Genomic DNA, 24,243 nt, shown 5'->3' with positions numbered 1-24,243 from the left:
TTTTTTGCATATTTGTCTTGGATGTTAAAGATAATGAGACAGATTTAAATATTACGCCAAGATAACCTGAATAGTTCAAAATCGTTTTTCATTTATTAAGGTAAAAAAGCTATCCAAACCTGCCTGGCCCTGTGTGAAACAGTAATTACCCCCTAAAGATAATAACTGATTTTGAAACTTTTAAGACGTGTTTGTGATAACTGGCAATGAGTCTGTCACTTTGTTGTGGAGGAATTCTGGCCCACTTTTCTTTGCAGAATTGTTTTAATTCAGCTACAGATTTGCCCGAACAGCTTTGGTACACCTTGATTCTCAAACTCTCTCAGTGAATGGCTCTGTTGAGATCAATCTACAACTTTTTTACATGGGTTGTACTCTGATATTCTGAACTCTCCAAAATATGATTTTTTTAGGGGTTCCAGGGGGGTGAATCCTGTAATTGTAAAAAGAAGTCACATTCTACATTAGTCGATGGGGAAATAGCCCCAACTCCTCATGGACCAGTGCAGATCCATCTAATGACAACGATAATGATGGTGATTTTAAAGACTTATGGAATCCATAAAGCATGTGTGTGTCTGTCATTACAGCTAAATGAGAGAAACAAACAAAGATGTTCTGAAACTTAAGGCAATTTTTCAAAGATTCAAGTTTTTAATCAAAGCTGATATTAACAATTTGATGTTGAATAAAACAAACATGAAATTGAAGGACCTTCACTGGTAGTTTCTGCTACATACCAAACATATGTACAGGTGCACTTTAATGTACAACAAGAAAATTGCACAACTGAAAAAGATAATAATAAAATAGTATTTTTAATGCACTTTGTCCGGCTGGTGCAATAAGAGCATAAAGTAATGCAATACAGAGGTTGTGCTTATTGCATGTTTCGGTACTGCCCAGGGTTGTGTTGAATGTATCACCTGTTGGAAAATAGACAGCATGTTTTCTTATTTGAGTTATCTGATTTAATCAGGGGTTGTCAAAGTGGCGAAGGTTGGTTGGAGCATTTCCAACATTTCCAACCCAAGCTCAGAGAGGTCTGACATGAATCATAAATGACAGACTTTAATGTGTCTCAAACACAGGCATTCTCATGACATATAAGTGACCCACGTGTTCAATCATGAAGCATTTGGAAACAATGTCCTGGCATGTTATTGCACACAGTTCATTTGAGTTCCTCACTTTTACAAGGAATTTGGCGATGTTTGTGTTGATCTGTGTGTCCTGGATAGTTGGCTGTCTGGTTAGTCGCTGCAGCTGCTTGCAGAAAAAGACCAGTTCTCTGCACGAGCAGTCGGGCCTTCCTTCACAGCTGCAGGGTTTCGGTACAACGACCAAGGACTCCACCACAGCAAAGCAACTGCTTGTTTCTATTACTGAATTGTTTCTTTTTAATGTGCCACTACACTCCAAACTTGTAACCAGCATGTTCTTATAAACACAACGCTTATATTCAGTTACACTGTCACGATGTGGCTGGCACCACGAAAGTGTTTCATTCTTCTGCAATGCTGCAATTTCTCTTGGTGTCAAAACTCTCTGAGAGCCACTTCCCAGAGTCACTAACTCTTCTCCAATGTAATTTAATGACTTTGTAAAACGATCACAACTTGCCATGGAACAGAAGAAGTCTTTGATTTCTGTGCTGGCGTCCTGAAGGGTAGCACTTCCTTGTCTTATTATTTTCTCATATGAAAAGAAATTCTTGAAAATCTGTAATGAAATTGACTGCGTACCAGAGTACATCTGCAACAGTCTGCTGTTCATGTCTTGAAAAACAAAGACTGAATTGGCCCACAAAAGCCCCCAGTTCCGGACACCTTCTGTAAGATGCGTCAACACATGGCAGTCGTACGAACAATGCTCGAGTCCATAGAGAGACGGTATCTGTGCTACAAACTGAACCAGACACAACTCTGCACAGTTGAGCTCATCCTGAGTGGCAAAGTGGGAGAGGAGGACGTGAAGGGCACAAGGAAGAAGCATCCAGTGCTTGTAGTACACTGCTGGCAAAACATTCCTCAGTATTACAGGAGAATAGAGGAGAGCAAATGCTCTCCACTCACAAGCTGTCCAATGCATCCTCTCACTGAGGCTCCTGGGACTTCGGCTGATTTCATTTGGTGGCTGGATCTCACACAAGGCTCTGTCCAGGTCGTTTAAATGCTCATCTGTCAAATGGAAGTCCTTGCTGGCATAAAGCGGGTCGAACCACAGATTGACGAACTGACGGACAACGCCCAGACAAAAACAGTGCATGTAATCTGGAACAAAGCCTTTGATAATGTCAAATGACGGCAAAAGAAACAGGAGACTTGGACCTTTAACCCCCATTTGACTCTGGTCATAACTATTTCCCATCACTAACTCAGCAAGTTGCACCGTTTCAGGCATGTGTCTCAGATCACAGCCGTCCATCTGTATCGGGTAAACTCTGGTAAAACCCCTGCCCTTTATAACCATCTCACCTTTGTGGTAGCAAAAACCACAACCAAATTCTTTGTTAAACGGCTCAAAGTTCTGCACCATTGCTCTTGCTATCGCATCACATGTGCATATTTTAACTGTTACCGTGGTGTGATGCTCCGAGCCGATCTCATCTTTCCAACAGAACCCTGCAGCAGACAGTTTCTGAAGCTCGTTAATGAACGGAGTCAAAAAACTCTGAACTTGTGGTTTTCCTTTGCCAAACCATAAAGTGTGCAACAGAACGTTTTTGCACCGTTCCACATACGGTAGTTCATTGATGGTACACAGGATGGGCCAGATGGAGTATTTTGAGGAGCTGAACACGGACGAGCCATCGCAGTTGAAGGTGAGTGTAATACTGCCGTCTTGTCTTTCACTCTTGTATTCGTTTCCAGTGTGGACATCAGAAAAGGAATCATCCCTCGTGAAATGCTTCCCAAGCTTTGAGTGGACGCGTGCAAGGAGGTTTCTTAGCTGAATTTCGAGCGGCATTACAAGGAAGTAGTAAGCCTTCAAGATCAGATATTTTCTGCTCAAGCTCTGCTGGCACACACTACACTCATTACCGGGATCCACACCAAGGTAGTTTGTACACCTGGGGCAATAAAAGTGAATCTCAGTCTTTCCATTGTAATCAGTCGAATGCTTTTTTAAAAAGCGAAGCGACTTTGGAACACATCCGGGTACCACCAAGTTTAGGAGGTGCAGGAGATCTCTGGATGCTGCTTTTGACAAGCCGTGCTTCACAATGAACGCCAGGAGGAGCAGGAGGAGGGCTCCCATTGTGACTGAGGAACCAGCATATATCTTCTTCTCTCCACAGAAAAACTGCTCCTAGTAACACAGGCCAGAAATATGCTTTAAAAGCTAAATGTAGTAGAAATGAACCAAAATGTCATCATTTCCATATGTAAAAAAATAACAAATGAAAAATACTAACTGTTGGATCTTCTTCTGTAGTTTCATCATCAGATGAAGCACAGCTCGTCGGTTCTTGGTGCTACAACATATAAGAGAACGAGATACAAAATGTGTATTGAGGCAGATGATGTTTCTTAAACAGAGTAGACGAGGTGAAGGCTGGCAGAAATCTAGAGGATATAGGTGCCAGGAACCTTCTTATAGCCCCTGCACAATTATGAGTGGGGAATTTTATTGTAGAGAGTATCTTACTATAATATAAAGCACCTGTAGGTGACTGTGGCTGTGATTTGGCACCATGTAAAAAAATTGAAATGAATTTAAATAAATTTAGCTTTTGTGAGCAACACATTTTGCAAGCTGTAATCCTGCCTCTTTCTACTAGGCATAGGACATTTAAACGTGACGATCTATGGATGTTATTTAAGTGGCAGCCTTCAGTCTATGAAAAAAGAAGAAGAAAAAAACAGACTCAGTCTCCTCAGACTGCCATGTTAAAACTTCCTGTATGCATATACGCTACCATTTCATGGTCTGGATCTACCTCTTTGGTTTCTGCTTTCCCAGCTGACAGATGACTGGCCTACGAGTCAAAAAAAAGATGGATGATGACCATCTCAATGGCATAATTTTAATATCCTTAAAATACTTTTCACTCAAGGCAGCTTCACATACCGTAGGATCTTCATCTTCGTCAGAATCAGATGAGTAACAATCTGTGTCCCCATCATTGTAGACTGTGTTATCTCTCGCAATATGCTGTCATGGATTGTAGCACAAAAACAGAATGAGGAACCTTTTTCATTTTAGAAGTATAAAAACTTCTAAACATATCAATAAACTACATATGCCGGATCCATGATTTAATCCCAATAATAATCCCATGTAATGTTTGACACCCCTACTTTACCATTACATGCTCTGAATCTCCTCTTCTGTCATCTGTAGGCCCAGCAGACACATGAGTGGCCTGAGATAAAGAAAATTATGATTTCTAAGCATGATATGATCACATTCAACGTTTATATATAATCACCATAGGATGTTTTGTATCTTCAGTATTAGATACTATTGTCTCCAAGTACTCCAACTAACTAATGGCCTCAATAAGAAATTTCATTCACCACCTTTTGACAACAGCTGTACTACAGTTAGGTCCATAAATACTTGGATAGAGATAACTTTTTTTTTTCTAATTTTGGCTCTGTATATTACCACAATGAATTTTAAATGAAACAACTGAGTTGCAGTTGAAGTGCAGACTTTCAGCTTTAATTCAATGGGTTGAACAAAATGATTACAAAAAAAAATGTCAGGAACTAAAGCACTTTTTAACACAATCCCTTCATTTCCAGGGTTCGAAAGTAATTGTAATTAAATAACCTAAAATATAATGTTAATTTTTTTCCCTTTTTAATCCTCTGCCAGGCCTTTACTGCAGTGGCTTTCAGTTGCTGTTTGTTTTTGGCTTTTCTGTCTGAAGTTTAGTAAGGTTAGGTTAAGATCAGGTGACTGACTTGGCCATTCAAGGATATTCCACTTCTTTGCTTAAAAAAAAAACTCCCTTTGGCTGCATGTTTTAGGTCGTTTTCCATCTGTATTATGAAACAGCGCCCAATCAATTTGACTGCATCTAGCTGGATTTGAGCAGACAGTATGTCTCTGAACACCTCCAAATTAATTCGGTTGCTTCTGTCCTGTGTCACATCATCAATAAACACTAGTGTCCCTGTGCCACTGGCAGCCATGCATGCCCAAGCCATCACAATTACTCCGCCGTGCTTTACAGATGATGTGGTGTGCTTTGGATCATGAGCTGTTCCACACCTTCTCCATACTTTTTTCTTGCCATCATTCTGGTAGATGTTGATCTTGGTTTCATGTGCCCAAAAAATATTTTCCCAGAACTGTGCTGCCTTTTTTTGATGGTTTTTTTTTTGTTTTTTGTTTAGCAAATTCCAGTCTAGCCTTTCTATTCTTGAGGCTTATGAGTGGCGCCTTTATTTACTTTCATGCAGTCTTGTCTTTATGGTAGACGTTGATATGGATACGCCTACCTCCTGGAGAGTGTTGTTCACTTGGTTGGCTGTTGTGAAGGAGTTTCTCGTCACCACGGAAATGATTCTGTGATCATCCACCACTGTTGTCTTCTGTAGCTGTATAGGGGTTTTTTTTTTGCGTTGCTGAGTTCATCAGTGCTTTCTTTCTTTCTTAAGATTACGACACTGTAGATTTTGCCACTCTGACTGTTTTAGCCATTGCTCGAATGGGTTGTTTCTGTTTTTGCAGCTTACAGATGGCTTGTTTCAACTGCATGGAGAGCTCCTTTGACCGCATGTTGTCTGCTCACAGAAAAATCTTCCAAATGCAAACATCACACCACAAATAAACTCCAGGTCTTTCATCTGCTTAATTGACATTAATGACATAATGAAATTGCCCACACCTGCATATGAAATAGCCTTTGAGTCAATTGTCAAATTACTTTTGGTTCTTTTAAAAAGAGGTGGGACATATTAGGAGCTGAAACTCCTAAACCCTTCATCCAATTTAAATGTGATACCCTCAAATGAAACCTGAGAGTCTACACATTATTTCCATGTTCATTATATAACTATAGATGGAATATGTTTCAGTAAACGGGTAAAAAAACAAAAAAACAAACTTGTGTCAGTGTCCAAATATACATGGACCACTCTGTGTATTTCACATGTATCTAGAGTGGCCAGGGAGGATAAATAAGCTTCTTCAAAAACTTCCATGACTGCTCCTATAAAAAGATGAAAAATGCACTTGATTTAAATCTGGTTGCTTATTTTATTTTCTCCCTAGAAGTGTGACACTGGACAAAGAAGCTTGTTTGGTTTGTGCACAAAATTTAAATCAGTTATGTTTACTCCCTTTTTGCACATTTTTACTCTATTCTTGCGGCCAATGTTATAGCCTCTCTGGATTTTAAGTAATTTTGGATTCTTCTTTTTCTAAACCTTAAAAATTCTCAAAACGATAATTTACCGTTTGATGGTCTGAATCTGTTCTATCATCTGCTGGCCCAGCAGACCCATGATGAGCCTAGAAGACAGGACTTTGTTATAAACATCTTCATATGATCATTTTAATATTGTGAAAGAAAAAGCATTTCATTTACTGTAAGGCTCACATATACGGGTGCTACTTCAGTATCAGATGAGCGGAAATATATAATCTCGACATGAATGTGACGTTACAGTCTTTCTGATCATTAACTGTAAAATAACATTTAATTTTTTTTCTAAGGTTTAATAATTCTTATTATATAGTATCAGTATTAAGATATTTTACCTTTTTATGGTTTGAATCTCCTCTTCTGTTACCTTTTGGCTCAGTAGAGCCATGACCAGCCTGAGAGACACAAAAAGATAAATTAAGGAATCTACACATATTTGGTAATTTAAAGATGTGAAACATCAATTTGCAGCTGCCAGTGATTTTTAACAGGAGTATTATCATTGTTGTGGTTGACAAGCCTCATGCATCACTATTTGTGATCATGAATCTTTTCCTGTCCTCTATGTGGTCTGTCTTGTCCTCAGTGTTTTACTTTCAGTTATGCCTGTGCGTTTGTCTCTCTGCTTGTTCTATGTCCTAATTGTCTAGCTGGTGTTGTCATGTCTACGTCTCTCCATGTTTCCGGTTTTATTTAGAAAAATCTGGTGTTTCCATGTTTAATGTGTATAGTTGTACGTTCCCTGTGGTGTCATTATGTTTATTCCAGTCAGTTGTTTCCCCATGTGTTTCCACTTCCCCTGATCACCTCCTGTGTGTATTTAGTCTGTGTTTTCATTTAGTTTTGTCAGGTTGTCTGTTTTCCTTCTCCCCGTCATTTCAGGTTTCCAATGTCTTTATGATTCTGTGATTCTGAGCGGTGTTTTGTTATTGGACTTCTGTGCAAATCACAGTTTGGCCATAACGAACACCTTGTTCAAACACAAGAGTGTCCATAAGTGCACGTGGCACCAGGACGCTCTAGGCCGCAGGTCGATGATCAATTTTGTAATCGTATCACCAGACCTGCGACCAAATGTTCTGGACACTCGGGTAAAGAGAGGGGCTGAGCTGTCAACTGATCACCACCTGGTGGTGAGTTGGATCAGGTGGCAGGGGAGGACGCTGGACAGACCCGGTGCACCTAAAAGCGTAGTGAGGGTGTGCTGGGAACGCTTAGCAGAGGCCCCAGTCCGTGAGATCTTCAACGCACACCTCTGGCAGAGCTTCAACAGCATTCCGAGGGAGACTGGGGACATTGAGTCTGAATGGACCATGTTCAGCATCTCCATTGCCGAAGCTGCTGCTTTGAGCTGCGGCCACAAGGTGGTTGGTGCCTGTCGTGGTGGTAACCCCCGAACCAATTGGTGGACACAAGAGGTGAAGGGAGCCACCAGGCTGAAGAAGGAGTCCTATCGGGCTTGGTTAGCCTGTGGGACTTCGGAGGCAGCTGACAGGTACCGACAGGCCAAGCAAAATGCGGCTCGGTCAGTGGCTGAAGCAAAAACTCAGGTGTGGGAGGAGTTCGGAGAGGCCATGGAAAAAGACTTTCGGACTGCCTCGAAGAGATTCTGGCAAACCGTCAGGCGTCTCAGTAGGGGAAAGCGGTGCTCTACTTGCACTGTGTATAGTGCTGGCGGAGCGCTGCTGACTTCGACTGAGAAAATTGTCGGGCGGTGGAAGGAATACTTCAAGGACCTCCTTAATCCCATTGACACGTCTTACGAGGAGGAAGCAGAGTCTGGGGATGAGGGGGATGACCCGCCAATTTCCGAGGGTGAGGTCACTGAGGCAGTTAAACAACTCCTTGGTGGCAGAGCCCCTGGTGTGGATGAGGTCCGCCCCGAGTTCCTGAAGGCTCTGGACATTGTAGGGCTGTCCTGGCTGACACGCCTCTACAATGTTGCGTGGAGATCAGGGGCAGTACCCCTGGACTGGCAGACCGGGGTGGTGGTCCCCATCTTTAAGAAGGGGGACCAGAGGGTGTGTTCCAACTACAGGGGGATCACACTCCTCAGCCTTCCTGGGAAAGTCTATGCCAGGGTGCTGGAAAGGAGAGTTCGTCCACTAATCGAACCTCAGATACAGGAGGAACGATGCGGTTTTCGTCCTGGTCATGGAACACTGGACCAGCTCTTTATCCTCTCAAGGATACTTGAGGGCGCATGGGAGTTTGCCCAACCAGTCTACATGTGTTTTGTGAACTTGGAGAAGGCATTTGACCGTGTCCCTCGGGGTGTCCTGTGGGAGGTGCTGCGGGAGTATGGGGTGTCTGGCCCATTGCTACGGGCCATTTGATCCCTATACAACCGGTGCAAGAGCTTGGTTCGCATTGCCGGCAATAAGTCGGACTCGTTCCCGGTGGGTGATGCGTTCCACCAGGGCTGCCCTTTGTCACGATTCTGTTCAGAATTTTTATGGACAGGATTTCTAGGCGCAGCCAAGTGGTGGAGGGCTTTCACTTTGGTGGCCTCAGAATCTCATCTCTGCTTTTCGCGGATGATGTGGTTCTGTTGGCTTCATCGGGTGAGGGCCTCCAGCTCGCACTGGAACAGTTCGCAGCCGAGTGTGAAGCAGCGGGAATGAGGATCAGCACCTCCAAATCTGAAGCCACAGTTCTCAGTCGGAAAAGGGTGGAGTGCCCACTCCGGGTCGGGGATGAGTTCCTGCCCCAAGTGGAGGAGTTCAAGTATCTCGGGGTCTTGTTCACGAGTGATGGGAGAAGGGAGCCGGAGATCGACAGACGGATTGGTGCTGCGGCCGCAGTGATGCAGACGCTGCACTGGTCCGTTGTGGTGAAGAGAGAGCTGAGTGTAAAAGCGAAGCTCTCAATTTACCGGTCGATCTACGCCCCTACCCTAACCTATGGCCACGAGCTGTGGATAGTGACTGAAAGAACGAGATTGCGGATACAAGAAGCGGAAATGAGCTTCCTCCAAAGGGTGGCTGGCCTCTCCCTTAGAGATAGGGTGAGAAGTTAAGCTAGAGGAGGTGGCTGGAGAGAGCGAGGTCTGGGCTTCTCTGCTTAGGCTGCTGCCCCCGCGACCCGGCCCCGGATAAAGCGGAAGAAGATGGATATACGGATGGATGGATGGAGTTGTTATAGCCAATGCTAGTTTTTTCAGTTTAGGTTTTAGTTTCGTAATAAAGGCTTGCCTTTTGTTTAACCAGTAAGTAGTTTTCTTTCGTGTTCTGCTTTTGGGTCCGTTCCTTTAACCCCCCGGAGTTCCCCACCGTGACAACTGCTGTTACCAAAAAATCTACGGCGGGATAATAATGGCCGACCAAAATATAAGTCAGTTAGAGTTAGATAAAGCACATTCCTTCAGTGTTAAAAGTGGGGCTGCACCTATTGATTCCTTAGTAACTGAGGATTTTATCAATTATTCCATCAATTAAATGACTTATCGGATAAGAAATACTTTTGTCTCGGCAATAGTGTATATTCAAACGAATAAAAAAATAAAACAAACTGCTCCTTAGTTTCCATTTTACAAGTTACAATGTTTTAACAGTTGAACTCACTTTAACTAACAGTTTATGAAGGAAACATTTTATGAAACGTTAACAAAATAATTAATCACAATACAATATAATAAAGCATCAATACAACCCAAACAAGGCCATCAAATAAAATAGTTTCGGTCTTACTGGAAGACTTATATTAATAAAGAGCTCTGACAGTGTTGTCTCCTGGATGAGGCAGATTTGGTGTGTCTTAACGTGTTTGTGTGTGTGTTTGAGCATTTAACGCAGCATATCAGCATTTTCATTTATGTAATATAATTTATATTTATATTAACCTACATTAGGAATCACTCTGGCAGAAAGTGGGACTAATTTAACCATCATGTCACACTGAGTTAAGAGTGTACATATGCTTTTATTTTGACCTCTGTGGATTTGCTGTAGATTTTGTCACTGTTTAAAACAAACAGCGCTGGGTGGGAGGTTCTGAAAGGTTCTCTTTTCTTCACGTTGGAGCTCGTTTTCTAGTAAAGGTTAACGGCGCTTATAGGAACAGCGCTCCACCTGAGCTAATGGCTCCATCTCTCTGCTCTCTGCCGGGTGTGCAGATCCCATAAAAAACTATGACAGCATCATCTTCACTGCTGCCGGTGTGTTACCAGTCTTTTTTCGTTGAAAACATGGGGACTGCCTGCATTAATGTTGTAAAGCTTTTTATTCACACGTATGCTCCCAGATGCATCTTCTCCTGCAGGTCTGATTTTAGTTGCAAACGTGGGAGAAACCCTCGCCTTTATAAGTTGAGATCTACGCAGTCGTGCATTAATTTAAATGAAGCAACGAAGCAAAAAAATAAAAAATGAATAAAAAAATAAATAATTAAATAAATAAGATGCGTCGAAGATGTTTTATGTATTATTTTTGTGATCCAGTTATTTTAATCAACTCGATGACTCGCTGCAGCCCCGCAGAGGTGCCTTTATGCACGCATGGCTGCACGATTTACTTTTTGCAGACTGATTATTAAGGTTACCTCGTTGATGATCTTTGTCTTTGCAGACGTCTTTGTAGGGCGTCCACTTCTCGGCAGAGTAGCCACAGTATTGAATCGTCTCCATTTATGCACAATCTCCCTGACTGTGGAGAGATGAATACCTAAAGTGCGTGCTATTATTTTATACCCTTTTCCAGTTTTGTGCAAATCAACAATTTTGGCTCGTAAATCTTCTGAGAGCTCCTTTTTACGAGGCATGATTCACATGAACAGGAATATCCATCAATAAAAACATTTGAATATATTTGTTGAGGGATTCAGCCACCAGGAAGCGCTCCCTCTGCACCGGAAGTGTGGACTTTTTCCTCATTATTAAAAAAACAAAAAACAAAAAACAGGACAAAAAGAAACAACTTTCTTTGGGATTCTGACAACCTAATAATTTGTTAAAACAACACAGTATGAACTGCAAAGGTTATGATAACCAGAGATAAGAAACTTGCACTCTTTTAAATTCCAGCCTTCTTGACTGCTATAAATTAACCAGAGCAGGTCAGTGATTTAATGTAGTCTCTATTTGAGGTTCACTCTAAGGAATCAAAATATGTAAAAAAAAAAAAAAAAAGAAAGAAAAAAAAAAGAAAAAAAAAAGAAAAAAGAAAAAAAAAAGAAAATCATGAAATTTCAAACTTTTTCCAACAAATGAATAGGAAATCTTGTCAAGATTTCTGCAGGGTTGGAAGGATGATGTCTGGTCTTCCAGCAGTCAGTTTCTGGAGAACTTTCGCCTCATAAGTCCTAAGAACATCCCAGAACATTTATTGGTTTGATGCACACTTCTAACTTGTGTTAATTTTGTTGCCACCATATTTTACTATGATGGTGTATGGTTGGGTTCCATATTGAAGGAGAAAAGTGACTTAAACTCAAGCAGCACCCACTGGGCAGAGCATTGTGTTGTTAAATGAAGTGTATCCTGTAAAAATCTCCCACTTTAATAACACCACCATCACCATATTTCCGTAACAATGCTTTTAAAAATGACGTCAAGAAAACTCCAGCATCTTTACCTTTGTCATACAAATGTTGTTCTAAACACAAATACCTCAAACTAAGATTTTCCCCAAACCTGTGTCCATCTTCTTTCCTTTTCTTTTCTTCCCCTTTGTTGGTATTAGATCCACAGTAGACAATGAGATTAACATCTTACTGATAGGAGTGCCCTGAGTGGCTCAGTGAACAACTCATCATGAGGACAAGAAGAAGAAGCATCAGCAGTTCCCCTGGGAACAATGACAGGAGACAACCCGGAGTGTCTGCAGACTCACAGTGAAAGGAGGAAGGCGAGGCTGGGTTCAAGAAAACACAAAACAGGAATTTCACAGTGTGTGATAGACAAGACACAAACGTAGTACACAGTAAACAGCCTGTGGACTGACTTAATGGTCATTAATGCGATCTGACATTCATCTTAGTCACAATACAAACACAATAGGTTGACAACAGAGACAAAATTTTTTTCATGTTTTCAAGTATTGGATAATTCTAGTGTTGGTGGAAGAACTGAATCTTGTAGATGGCCAAACCTTTTGTCAGGATAATCTTGTTTGTACAGTGTTGTGAAAAGGTATTTGACTCCTTCCTGATTTCATAGTTTTTTGCATATTTGTCTTGGATGTTAAAGATAATGAGACAGATTTAAATATTACGCCAAGATAACCTGAATAGTTCAAAATCGTTTTTCATTTATTAAGGTAAAAAAGCTATCCAAACCTGCCTGGCCCTGTGTGAAACAGTAATTACCCCCTAAAGATAATAACTGATTTTGAAACTTTTAAGACGTGTTTGTGATAACTGGCAATGAGTCTGTCACTTTGTTGTGGAGGAATTCTGGCCCACTTTTCTTTGCAGAATTGTTTTAATTCAGCTACAGATTTGCCCGAACAGCTTTGGTACACCTTGATTCTCAAACTCTCTCAGTGAATGGCTCTGTTGAGATCAATCTACAACTTTTTTACATGGGTTGTACTCTGATATTCTGAACTCTCCAAAATATGATTTTTTTAGGGGTTCCAGGGGGGTGACTCCTGTGATTGTAAAAAGAAGTCACATTCTACATTAGTCGATGGGGAAACAGCCCCAACTCCCCATGGACCAGTGCAGATCCATCTAATGACAACGATAATGATGGTGATTTTAAAGACTTATGGAATCCATAAAGCATGTGTGTGTCTGTCATTACAGCTAAATGAGAGAAACAAACAAAGATGTTCTGAAACTTAAGGCAATTTTTCAAAGATTCAAGTTTTTAATCAAAGCTGATATTAACAATTTGATGTTGAATAAAACAAACATGAAATTGAAGGACCTTCACTGGTAGTTTCTGCTACATACCAAACATATGTACAGGTGCACTTTAATGTACAACAAGAAAATTGCACAACTGAAAAAGATAATAATAAAATAGTATTTTTAATGCACTTTGTCCGGCTGGTGCAATAAGAGCATAAAGTAATGCAATACAGAGGTTGTGCTTATTGCATGTTTCGGTACTGCCCAGGGTTGTGTTGAATGTATCACCTGTTGGAAAATAGACAGCATGTTTTCTTATTTGAGTTATCTGATTTAATCAGGGGTTGTCAAAGTGGCGAAGGTTGGTTGGAGCATTTCCAACATTTCCAACCCAAGCTCAGAGAGGTCTGACATGAATCATAAATGACAGACTTTAATGTGTCTCAAACACAGGCATTCTCATGACATATAACTGACCCACGTGGTTAATCATGAAACATTTGGAAACAATGTCCTGGCATGTTATTGCACACAGTTCATTTGAGTTCCTCACTTTTACAAGGAATTTGGCGATGTTTGTGTTGATCTGTGTGTCCTGGATAGTTGGCTGTCTGGTTAGTCGCTGCAGCTGCTTGCAGAAAAAGACCAGTTCTCTGCACGAGCAGTCGGGCCTTCCTTCACAGCTGCAGGGTTTCGGTACAACGACCAAGGACTCCACCACAGCAAAGCAACTGCTTGTTTCTATTACTGAATTGTTTCTTTTTAATGTGCCACTGCACTCCAAACTAGTAACCAGCATGTTCTTATAAACACAACGCTTATATTCAGTTACACTGTCACGATGTGGCTGGCACCACGAAAGTGTTTCATTCTTCTGCAACGCTGCAATTTCTCTTGGTGTCAAAACTCTCTGAGAGCCACTTCCCAGAGTCACTAACTCTTCTCCAATGTAATTTAATGACTTTGTAAAACGATCACAACTTGCCATGGAACAGAAGAAGTCTTTGATTTCTGTGCTGGCGTCCTGAAGGGTAGCACTTCCTTGTCTTATTATTTTCTCATATGAAAAGAAATTCTTGAAAATCTGTAATGAAATTGACTGCGTACCAGAGTACATCTGCAACAGTCTGCTGTTCATGTCTTGAAAAACAAAGACTGAATTGGCCCACAAAAGCCCCCAGTTCCGGACACCTTCTGTAAGATGCGTCAACACATGGCAGTCGTACGAACAATGCTCGAGTCCATAGAGAGACGGTATCTGTGCTACAAACTGAACCAGACACAACTCTGCACAGTTGAGCTCATCCTGAGTGGCAAAGTGGGAGAGGAGGACGTGAAGGGCACAAGGAAGAAGCATCCAGTGCTTGTAGTACACTGCTGGCAAAACATTCCTCAGTATTACAGGAGAATAGAGGAGAGCAAATGCTCTCCACTCACAAGCTGTCCAATGCATCCTCTCACTGAGGCTCCTGGGACTTCGGCTGATTTCATTTGGTGGCTGGATCTCACACAAGGCTCTGTCCAGGTCGTTTAAATGCTCATCTGTCAAATGGAAGTCCTTGCTGGCATAAAGCGGGTCGAACCACAGATTGACGAACTGACGGACAACGCCCAGACAAAAACAGTGCATGTAATCTGGAACAAAGCCTTTGATGATGTCAAATGACGGCAAAAGAAACAGGAGACTTGGACCTTTAACCCCCATTTGACTCTGGTCATAACTATTTCCCATCACTAACTCAGCAAGTTGCACCGTTTCAGGCATGTGTCTCAGATCACAGCCATCCATCTGTATCGGGTAAACTCTGGTAAAACCCCTGCCCTTTATAACCATCTCACCTTTGTGGTAGCAAAAACCACAACCAAATTCTTTGTTGAACGGCTCAAAGTTCTGCACCATTGCTCTTGCTATCGCATCACATGTGCATATTTTAACTGTTACCGTGGTGTGATGCTCCGAGCCGATCTCATCTTTCCAACAGAACCCTGCAGCAGACAGTTTCTGAAGCTCGTTAATGAACGGAGTCAAAAAACTCTGAACTTGTGGTTTTCCTTTGCCAAACCATAAAGTGTGCAACAGAACGTTTTTGCACCGTTCCACATACGGTAGTTCATTGATGGTACACAGGATGGGCCAGATGGAGTATTTTGAGGAGCTGAACACGGGCGAGCCATCGCAGTTGAAGGTGAGTGTAATACTGCCGTCTTGTCTTTCACTCTTGTATTCGTTTCCAGTGTGGACATCAGAAAAGGAATCATCCCTCGTGAAATGCTTCCCAAGCTTTGAGTGGACGCGTGCAAGGAGGTTTCTTAGCTGAATTTCGAGCGGCATTACAAGGAAGTAGTAAGCCTTCAAGATCAGATATTTTCTGCTCAAGCTCTGCTGGCACACACTACACTCATTACCGGGATCCACACCAAGGTAGTTTGTACACCTGGGGCAATAAAAGTGAATCTCAGTCTTTCCATTGTAATCAGTCGAATGCTTTTTTAAAAAGCGAAGCGACTTTGGAACACATCCGGGTACCACCAAGTTTAGGAGGTGCAGGAGATCTCTGGATGCTGCTTTTGACAAGCCGTGCTTCACAATGAACGCCAGGAGGAGCAGGAGGAGGGCTCCCATTGTGACTGAGGAACCAGCATATATCTTCTTCTCTCCACAGAAAAACTGCTCCTAGTAACACAGGCCAGAAATATGCTTTAAAAGCTAAATGTAGTAGAAATGAACCAAAATGTCATCATTTCCATATGTAAAAAAATAACAAATGAAAAATACTAACTGTTGGATCTTCTTCTGTAGTTTCATCATCAGATGAAGCAGAGTTGGTCGCTCCTTGGTGCTACAACATAAAAGAGAAAGAGATATAAGCAGGTATATTATACGAAAAACCCTGCTGTTTTGCTCACATTTAAGCTCCTCTTCACCTACACATACAGTCTCCAAAATTAGAGCAAACTCCTAACCTCTAAATCCAAGCTGTGTCGGAGTCTTTGGCACAAATTCAGGTACATTTTCAGTCTGTGTTGAACTCCATCAGGTTTGCTCCTGTATCCAATCATATTTGGGACAAGTATGGGAAGGTTCTCATACTTTCCTGGGATGAGGAAGGTATCCCCTTTGAGAACTTAAGAATATAATCCACATTTCTTGCAGTTGAGGTGGTTCTGTTAGCTTCATGGAGCATGACCTTCAACATGCATTGCAGCAGCCTGTAGCTGAGTCTGAAATGTCCAAGATGAAATTTAGGACTCTAAATCTAAGGCCACGACTCTCTGCTGGAAAATGTTAGAATTCTGCCTTTTGGTTGGGGGAAAGATTGCTAAAGGTGAGGGTATTCAAGAAACTTGGGATCTTATTCACAACTGATCAGAAGGTAGAAAATGGATTCGACTGCTGGACTGGTGAAAAGGTAAGGAAAGGTTGCGAATACAAGTGGCCAAAATGATTTTCCTTCATAGGGTGGCTGACCTAAGCCTCAGAGATAGGATGAGGAGCTTGGAATAGAACCTCTGGTCCTTTGTGTCAAAAAGAGAAAGCTCCAGGAACAAAAACCAAAGCAAATGAAGAAGTGGAAAAAAACTGTCCTTCCTCCAGTGGCCACTTGAGACTGGGTTTAAACCCCCCCCCCCCCCCCCCCCACACACACACACACACACACACACCAGAATAGAGTCAATCCCCACAGATTTCTGGCAAAATGTCCAGAAATTATCATATTTACAGTCTGGTACAAAAAACTGTTTCCCATATCACATCATATTACACCCGTATGGGTGTATGTACATATGGGTGGATACACAGTAATTATTTCTGCATGTGCATATTTACCATTTCATGGTCCGGATCTCCTCCTCTGCTCTCTCCTATTCCAGCTGACAGATGACTGGCCTAAGAGTCAGAAAAGGATGACTGAGGAGCATCTTGATGTCATCATTTTGATATCGTTAATAAACCTACTTATCGTTACTTATTGTTGCTTCACATACCATAGGCTCTTCATCTTCATCAGATGAGTAGGAATCTGTGTTGCCATCACTACAGATGGTGTTTTCTTTCATAATAACCTATTGAGGATTTTAACAAGAAAACAGAACGAAGATGCTAACTGCCCCAAATTTCAATTCAATAAAGCACTTTGGTGGAATCTGATGAGATAGGAGTTTTGGATTGTGGATGTGCAGCCAACAGATTTGCAGCAACTGTGTGATGTTATTACATTCTATAATGAATTAGGGTGGTTCACAAAGTGGCTGGTGATCATATATGAAGTTCTGCAACATCACCTATGTAAAGGTGCAATCTACACTATCTGCTATTTTTTGATCCCTCCCTAAAAGGACTAGAGAGGTCAGCTTGAATGTAACTGCAGTCAAATCTAGATCAGACATGTTAATAATAATGAGATGGTATTTTTCTGTTTTTCCTATGCGGACTATGTCCATTCAGTGTCTCTTTAGATTTTAAAAGGTAAACAGAATGAAAGGTTCTTCTCTTTCCAAACAATGCTTAAACTGAAGGAACTTTACCATTTTATGGTCTGAACTTCCTCCTCTGATATCTGACGGTCCAGCCTGGAAGACAGGAAATGATGAGCTACAAACGTCTCCATGTGACAATTTTAATACTGTATGGTAGCTAACACACCATATTCTCTTCATCTGTTGCTTCAGTATCAGATGAGTAGGAATGTTTAATCTCTACATCCTTGTGGGTGGTGTTAAAGTCTCTCTGGATTTAAAGAGAAATATAGAATGACGTGTTTTATGGGATTACTTTTAAAAATCAGATATTTATTTTATACAAACATTTAAACAATTTTAACAAACACATAAACACTAACGTCTTGTTCTGTAGTCTCGTCATTAGATGAAACAGCAGTAGCCTTTCGCTGCTATAGAGAAAGAGACAGAATATAGATGTGAGCCAGAAGAAAAAAAAACACAAGTATCCTGTCACTCAAGCACACTTTTGCCTTCATGTGCCCAGAGACGTGACAAAATAAATAACCAAAACCTCAGTCAAGCACTAAAATAACTACAGCCATGTAGTAACCTAGAATGAGACATTATGTTCATTTAGAATGTTTCTTAAACAAAAGGTGAACACAGTAGAGTTAGTGGTTATCACAGCTATAGCGATACCCACATGTCATTCAAAGCATCCATCCAATAATACATCGCTTAAAACTTGAATACAATCCAAACCTGTGAGTTGTAAAAACCTTTTACCCCAGTACACTTGTTGTAAATGGGAAATTAACAATGGAGAGCATGGAGTTCCATGGAGATTATCCAAGTGTCAATTTGCAAGGCTAAAAATCAAAACCAAGCACAGAAGTGCCAAAAACTGCAGTTCCTCAAGTGGTCACTTGAAACTGGCTTCAAAAGTGAGTGAAACCCACAGAGTGTCATGTTAAACTGTCCAACTTTAGAAGTAGACATGTTTAGGGCTGTTTGATATAAGGATATATATCGGATGACGATATAAAAACGTCTATCGTTTCATTTTACTCTATCGTTTGTTTCGTGGTGTTGCAAAATAAACTGTTTACGGCAATATTTTTTCACCGTTCTGATGGTCACTGTAGTGGCTATATTCATTTCTTAAAGTTCTCTCTTTCTCTAATATTTAATATAACCACACTACAGACGGACAAGCGACTGTTTTTATGCGTTGTCGTTAGCAACAACGACGGTAAAACCATCACGTGTCCGCTTGTTTATTTTCCACATAAACCTTTCAGAATAAAGCTCAAGATCCTGTTGAGACTTTTCAAAATAAACTGAATCACGTGAAAGGGTATGCAGAGTGTTTTACATATGAGGAACAAAAAAGAGCCGCCAGGTGCTAAAAAATAAACCTTAGACTCAAACGTTAGAACAGGCTTTTCCCCGCAGCACGCCGTGTAATAAATACTCACAAAGAAAACGGCGGCCGTTACAACTTATGTCTAAAAATATATAGTTTCATGCATCGGTTAAAACACTGGACTCCAGGTACACGACGCCCAGCTAGAAACACTTCACGCAAGTCGAGCTGCCCGAGATTCACAGAATTTACAAAAAATTTAAAATTTTCATGATTTATATCGTTATCGGATGGTAGAGGTCTTTTATCGGGATATGAGATTTTGGTCATATCGCACAGCCCTAGACATGTTCACATCCTGGTACAAAAAACTGTTTTATTAGTGATATCTTCTTTTTACTCTAGCAGGTATTTGGGTGTACTACAGCCATAACGTGTATGAATACTGGTTGCTGATAACTTCATTCAATTCTCCCGTCCAAATGTGGTCTTGCGCTGAAAGGCCAACATGGCTGTGGCCAAAATACCAATGATAAGGCTTCATGGTTCTCCACATACCCACAGATGATATGACCATGGTTAAGTCCATCCTTCATATACAATCTATATGTATAACTCAATCGCCATTTGAGGTACTGCAGCTTTCTGGAAAGGCTTCTTTTTTCCCATGCAATGAGTGCATATATAAAAAGTTGAACATTTAAATTTGGCTGGAAATGTTAGTTCTACTCCTAGCAGTATTAACCTGAAATTTCCAGGCAGACAAAGTGGACTGGACAAAGATACCAGCCTGAATAAGCCTGGAGTCAAATTTAGATCAGTTATGTTTTTATTTCATAGTTTCCCCAATAGAGTCTTTGCACATTTTAACCAGACCTCATATTCTCTCCATTAAGGGTTATAATCTCTCTGAACAAGTAAACAAAATTAGAGGGCTCTTTTGTTTTCAAACTTTAAAAATGAAGATGTTTTACCGTTTTAAGGCCTACACCTTGTCCTCTATTATTTGATGGTCCAGCAGACGCACGTCCAGCCTAGATGACAGGAAGGGATGACCTATAAATGTCTTCATATGATCATATTAATATTGTGAAAAAAAACAAAGCAGAAAATGCTTAATTTATTCTGAGCTCACACACCACAGGATCATCATCTGTAGCTTCAGTATCAGATGAGCAGGAATATATAATCTGTGCATCACTGCGGACAGCGGTAGAGTCTCTCTCGCTTTTTAACTGAAAAATAGAATGATATTGTCTTTCTATTTTTCCTCCCAAAGTTCATCAGTCCTTGCATTAATGAATTTTTACCTTTTTAGTGTGTGAATCTCCTCTGTCTTTTGGCTCACTAGGGCCATGACCAACCTAAGAAACAGAAAAAGATGCATCAAGACATATGGTAAACATTAATGTCTGGCTGCACCTCAGATATCAACTTGTCATTGATTTCAGCAGCGTGATTAACATTTCTTTAATTAAACGAAGCCATCATGTGAACAGCCAGACCTTTGGGGGCATCAAACATTAAAAAATAATTTCATACAAATAAAAATGAAATCCTGGGCAATACTGCATCTTTAGAGACTGGAAAAGTAACGTGCCCTCTTTGTTGTTGCATGAAATATGATGTCACCCATGTTATTTAATTTAATTCAATTCAATTTTATTTATATAGCGCCAAATCACCACAACAGTTGCCTCGAGGTGCTCTATAAGAAAAATAATACAAAGAAAACAGAGAAAACCCCAACAACAGGGTCTAAAAGACATGTTGATGGTTTGGAGGAATTATTTACTGAAGTTAGCTCAGAAAGATCAATTGTAGCTGTAGATCATGTCACATCTGTGAGATGATTGAGTAATTTTTTTTCTCTAATGGTTAAAATTTAATTCATGAAGAAGTTCATGAAGTCATTACTAGTTGACGTTAAAGGGACGGTTGGCTCAACAGCGCTCTGACTTTTTGTCAGCCTGGCTACAGCGCTGAAGAGAAGCCCAGGGTGGTTCTTATTTTCTTCAATCAGTGATGAATAATAAGGTGTTCTAGCTTTTCATAAAGCAGCAAACTATTTTTTCAGGTCTTCTACAATAAATCTTCCAGATTAGTGAGACGTCATTTCCTCCAGCTTATGAGTTATCTGCTTTAAAGTCCACGTTTGAGAGTTATACCAGGAAGGCAAGTACTTTCTTTTTCAGTGGAGCTACAGTATCTAAAGTTGTACGCAGTTAAGAAGTACAACTATTAACAAGATAATCGACCTTTGTGGGAGGAGCATTCAGGTACCTGCTCTGCACTGTGTTGGCACAAGGCGTTGAAGAAGATAACAGTGGGTGAATTATATCCTTATACTTAGTTGCAGCACTTGTAGAAAGAAATCGACTGTGATGAAATCTATTCCCCACTATTGTCTGAGAATTCAGACAGAAACTCTGAGTAAGGCCCAGGTGGACAATCGATAACAGCAAATAAAAGTGTTTTTTGAGTTTTTAAGCCAGGGAGGACAAGGCGAAGCATCAGGCTTTGAAATGAATTCAAACTCCGCCTGGGTCCCTGGTTGATTAACAAGCTGGAGTGGAAGAGTTGAGCTTCGAGGATTATTGAGGCACAGGATATCCTGTTCACCTCGTTATTTCTCTGTGTGCATGTGTTTCACAATAACTACTGAAACAATATAGTGCAAGTCCATCCATCCATCTTCTTAGGCTGCAGCGGGGGCAGCAGCCTAAGCAGAGAAGCCAAGACCTCCCTCTCTCCAGCCACCTCCTCAAGCTTATCTGGGGGAACACCAAGGCGTTCCCAGGCCAGCCAAGAGATATAATCTCTCCAGCGTGTCCTGGGTCTGCCCCGGGGCCTCCTCCCGGTGGGGCATGCCCGGAACACCTCATTCAGGAGGCGCTCAGGAGGCATCCTTGTCAGATGCCCGAACCACCTCAGCTGGCTCCTTTCAATGTGGAGGAGCAGCGGCTCTACTCTGAGCCCCTCCCTGGCTGAACTTCTCACCCTATCTCTAAGGGAGAGGCCAGCCACCCATCGGAGGAAGCTCATTTCCGCTGCTTGTATCCGTGATCTCGTTCTTTCGGCCACAGCTCGTGGCCATAGGTGAGGGTAGGGACGTAGATCGACCGGTAAATTGAGAGCTTCGCTTTTACACTCAGCTCCTTCTTCACCACGACGGACCGGTGCAGCGTCCGCATCACTGCGGCCGCTGCACCAATCCGTCTGTCGATCTCCGGCTCCCTTCTCCCATCACTCGGGAACAAGACCCCACGACCCCTTGTGCAAGTCTTTGTGGTTAATTACAGGGGGTGAACTGACAAAAATAAATAACTCAAATTTTGTAGCTAATCTAATTAAAATTCCTTTTTAATCTAAAAGAAATGAACTGAAATGACTTTCAGAATAGTTTATGCCTTTTTAGGGTATAATTATATATTCACACTCTTTAAAAACACATTTGCAAACAACATTCAGAGATATTCCGGCTCTTAGAAAATGTAAATATAAAAAATCCCTCGTGAAATGCTTCCCAACATGTAAGTGTGACAAATCAGAAAGAAGGCTTCCTGATTTGTCACACTTATATGTTTCACATATCAAGGTAATTTTAATATTTCTGACAACCATCAGAAAGGATTACAAAGCCATTTATTAGGCTTTGCGACATCAGTGAACCACAGTGAGAGACATCATCCACAAATGGAGAAACTTTGAACAGTGGTAAACCTTCTCACTGTTCTCTTGTCCTACCAAAATTACTCAAAAAGACTAAAAAGAAACACACACACACACAAAAGAACAACTTCTAAAGAACTGCAGGCCTCACTTGTCTCACTTAATGCTAGCATTCATGATTCAACAATAAGAAAGAGACGGGGCAAAAAAGGCATCCATGGGAGAGTTCCAAAGAGAAAACCATTCCTGACCAAAAAAGATTCTGTGGACTAATGAGACAGAAGATGAACTTTTTGAAAAGTTTGATTTCCTTTACATCTGGCGTAAAACTAACACAGAATTTCATACCAACAGTCAAACGTGATGGTGATAATGTGATGGTCTGGGGCTACATGGGCAAAAAAAAAAGAAAGAAAAAACAACCTAGTCTAAGTCTGGACTTAATTCCAACTGAGATGCTTTGGCATGGCCTTTAACAGGCCGTTGATGCTCCAAAACCCTCCAGTGTTGCTGAATGAAAACAATTCTGCAAAGAGTGGGCCAAAATTCGTCCACAGTGAAAGACTCATTTCCAGTTATTGCAAATGCTTGGATGCAGTTCTCGCTGCCAAGGGTGGCACAATCATATACCTCCCTTGGTTTAGGGGGCAATTATTTTTCCACACAGGGCCGTGTTTTCCCTCAATAAATGAAATCATCATTTAAAAACTGCACTTTGTTTTTACTCAATTTATCTTTGCCTAATATTCTAATTTGTTTGATGTTCTTAAACGTGTGACAAGTATGCAAATAATAGTAATAATGACTAAAAAAGACATTTTTTTCAGTGTATCTAGCAAATAGTTAAACAAAGCTTCTTTCGGTAGAAATCATTTAATGACAGAAGGTTTTGCGGTTTTTTTGGATACAATGTTACCACATTGAAACATCAGAGTAGGTGAATAGCGCCGATCATTTGTTACAGTGTAATGCAGGAAGACTCCCGGCTACCGTAATCGGATCTTACTTTGACACGTACCTCCCACTTATACACAGCTGGCACCACTGGCCGCTAAATAATAACTTCCATATTTTTTTTCTTTCCGGTTGACACCAGTTATCCGAAAGCTGTGAAGCAGCGTTATTTTCATCAGGGTTCAGAGCTAAGAAGCTCATCTGGATGCTGCAGGCGTCTAGTTTTGTACACACGGCTGCTTGATTTGCTGTTTGCAGAGTAATTTAAGGGTTACCTCGCTGATCTTTGTCTTTGCAGACGTCTTTGTAGGGCGCCCACTTCTCGGCAGAGTAGCCACAGTACTGAATCGCTTCCATTTATACACAATTTTCCTAACTGTGGAGCGATGAATATCCAAAGTGCGTGCGATTATTTTATAACCTTTTCCAGCTTTGTGCAGATCAACAATTTGCGATCGTAAAGCTTCCGAAAGCTCGTTTTTGCGAGGCATGATTCACGTATTCATTACGGGTTTCAGCTATCAGGAAGCGCTTCCCCCTGCACCGGAAGTGTGAATGGATAGTTTTTTCTTGAAAAAAAAAAAAAAAACTAAAAAAAGGCAAAAAATGTTTTGTTTTTTTTTGGAGGGGA

The 24,243-nt window shown here is 41.1% G+C and overlaps 2 protein-coding genes across 3 annotated transcripts; both read right to left on the bottom strand.

Moving 5' to 3' along the window:
* Window positions 1-621: 621 nt before the first annotated feature.
* LOC146672146 (uncharacterized) lies at window positions 622-11,226 on the bottom strand. Of its 2 annotated transcripts, none has more exons than XM_085404653.1 (8): window positions 10,925-11,226; window positions 6,721-6,780; window positions 6,415-6,471; window positions 4,310-4,369; window positions 4,075-4,158; window positions 3,923-3,982; window positions 3,419-3,478; window positions 622-3,312 (listed from the first exon to the last, which is right to left on the bottom strand). In XM_085404653.1, exons 1-8 carry the CDS (start codon window positions 11,141-11,143, stop codon window positions 1,072-1,074), a joined length of 2,841 nt encoding a protein of 946 aa, XP_085260779.1. In that variant the 5' UTR covers window positions 11,144-11,226; the 3' UTR covers window positions 622-1,071. The 2 variants fall into 2 exon arrangements, with proteins under 2 accessions (XP_085260779.1, XP_085260780.1); XM_085404654.1 differs by having other exon boundaries at window positions 3,944-3,982.
* A 1,940-nt stretch (window positions 11,227-13,166) lies between these two features.
* Window positions 13,167-24,146, bottom strand: LOC146672145 (uncharacterized). Its single transcript, XM_085404651.1, has 11 exons — window positions 23,888-24,146; window positions 20,297-20,350; window positions 20,126-20,221; window positions 19,961-20,020; window positions 18,019-18,069; window positions 17,823-17,906; window positions 17,705-17,749; window positions 17,165-17,242; window positions 17,007-17,066; window positions 15,958-16,017; window positions 13,167-15,851 (listed from the first exon to the last, which is right to left on the bottom strand). The coding sequence occupies exons 1-11, from the start codon at window positions 24,101-24,103 to the stop codon at window positions 13,611-13,613; spliced, it is 3,045 nt and encodes a 1,014-aa protein (XP_085260777.1). The 5' UTR covers window positions 24,104-24,146; the 3' UTR covers window positions 13,167-13,610.
* Between the last annotated feature and the right edge of the window lie 97 nt (window positions 24,147-24,243).

Source organism: Rhamphochromis longiceps, linkage group LG4 (genome assembly GCF_057381845.1).
Source record: "Rhamphochromis longiceps isolate RC_006_pf linkage group LG4, R_longiceps_female_GT1.1, whole genome shotgun sequence".
Taxonomy (NCBI): Eukaryota; Metazoa; Chordata; class Actinopteri; order Cichliformes; family Cichlidae; genus Rhamphochromis; species Rhamphochromis longiceps.
The sequence above is the reverse complement of the archived record's forward strand: the minus strand, read 5'-3'. Positions and strand labels throughout refer to the sequence as shown.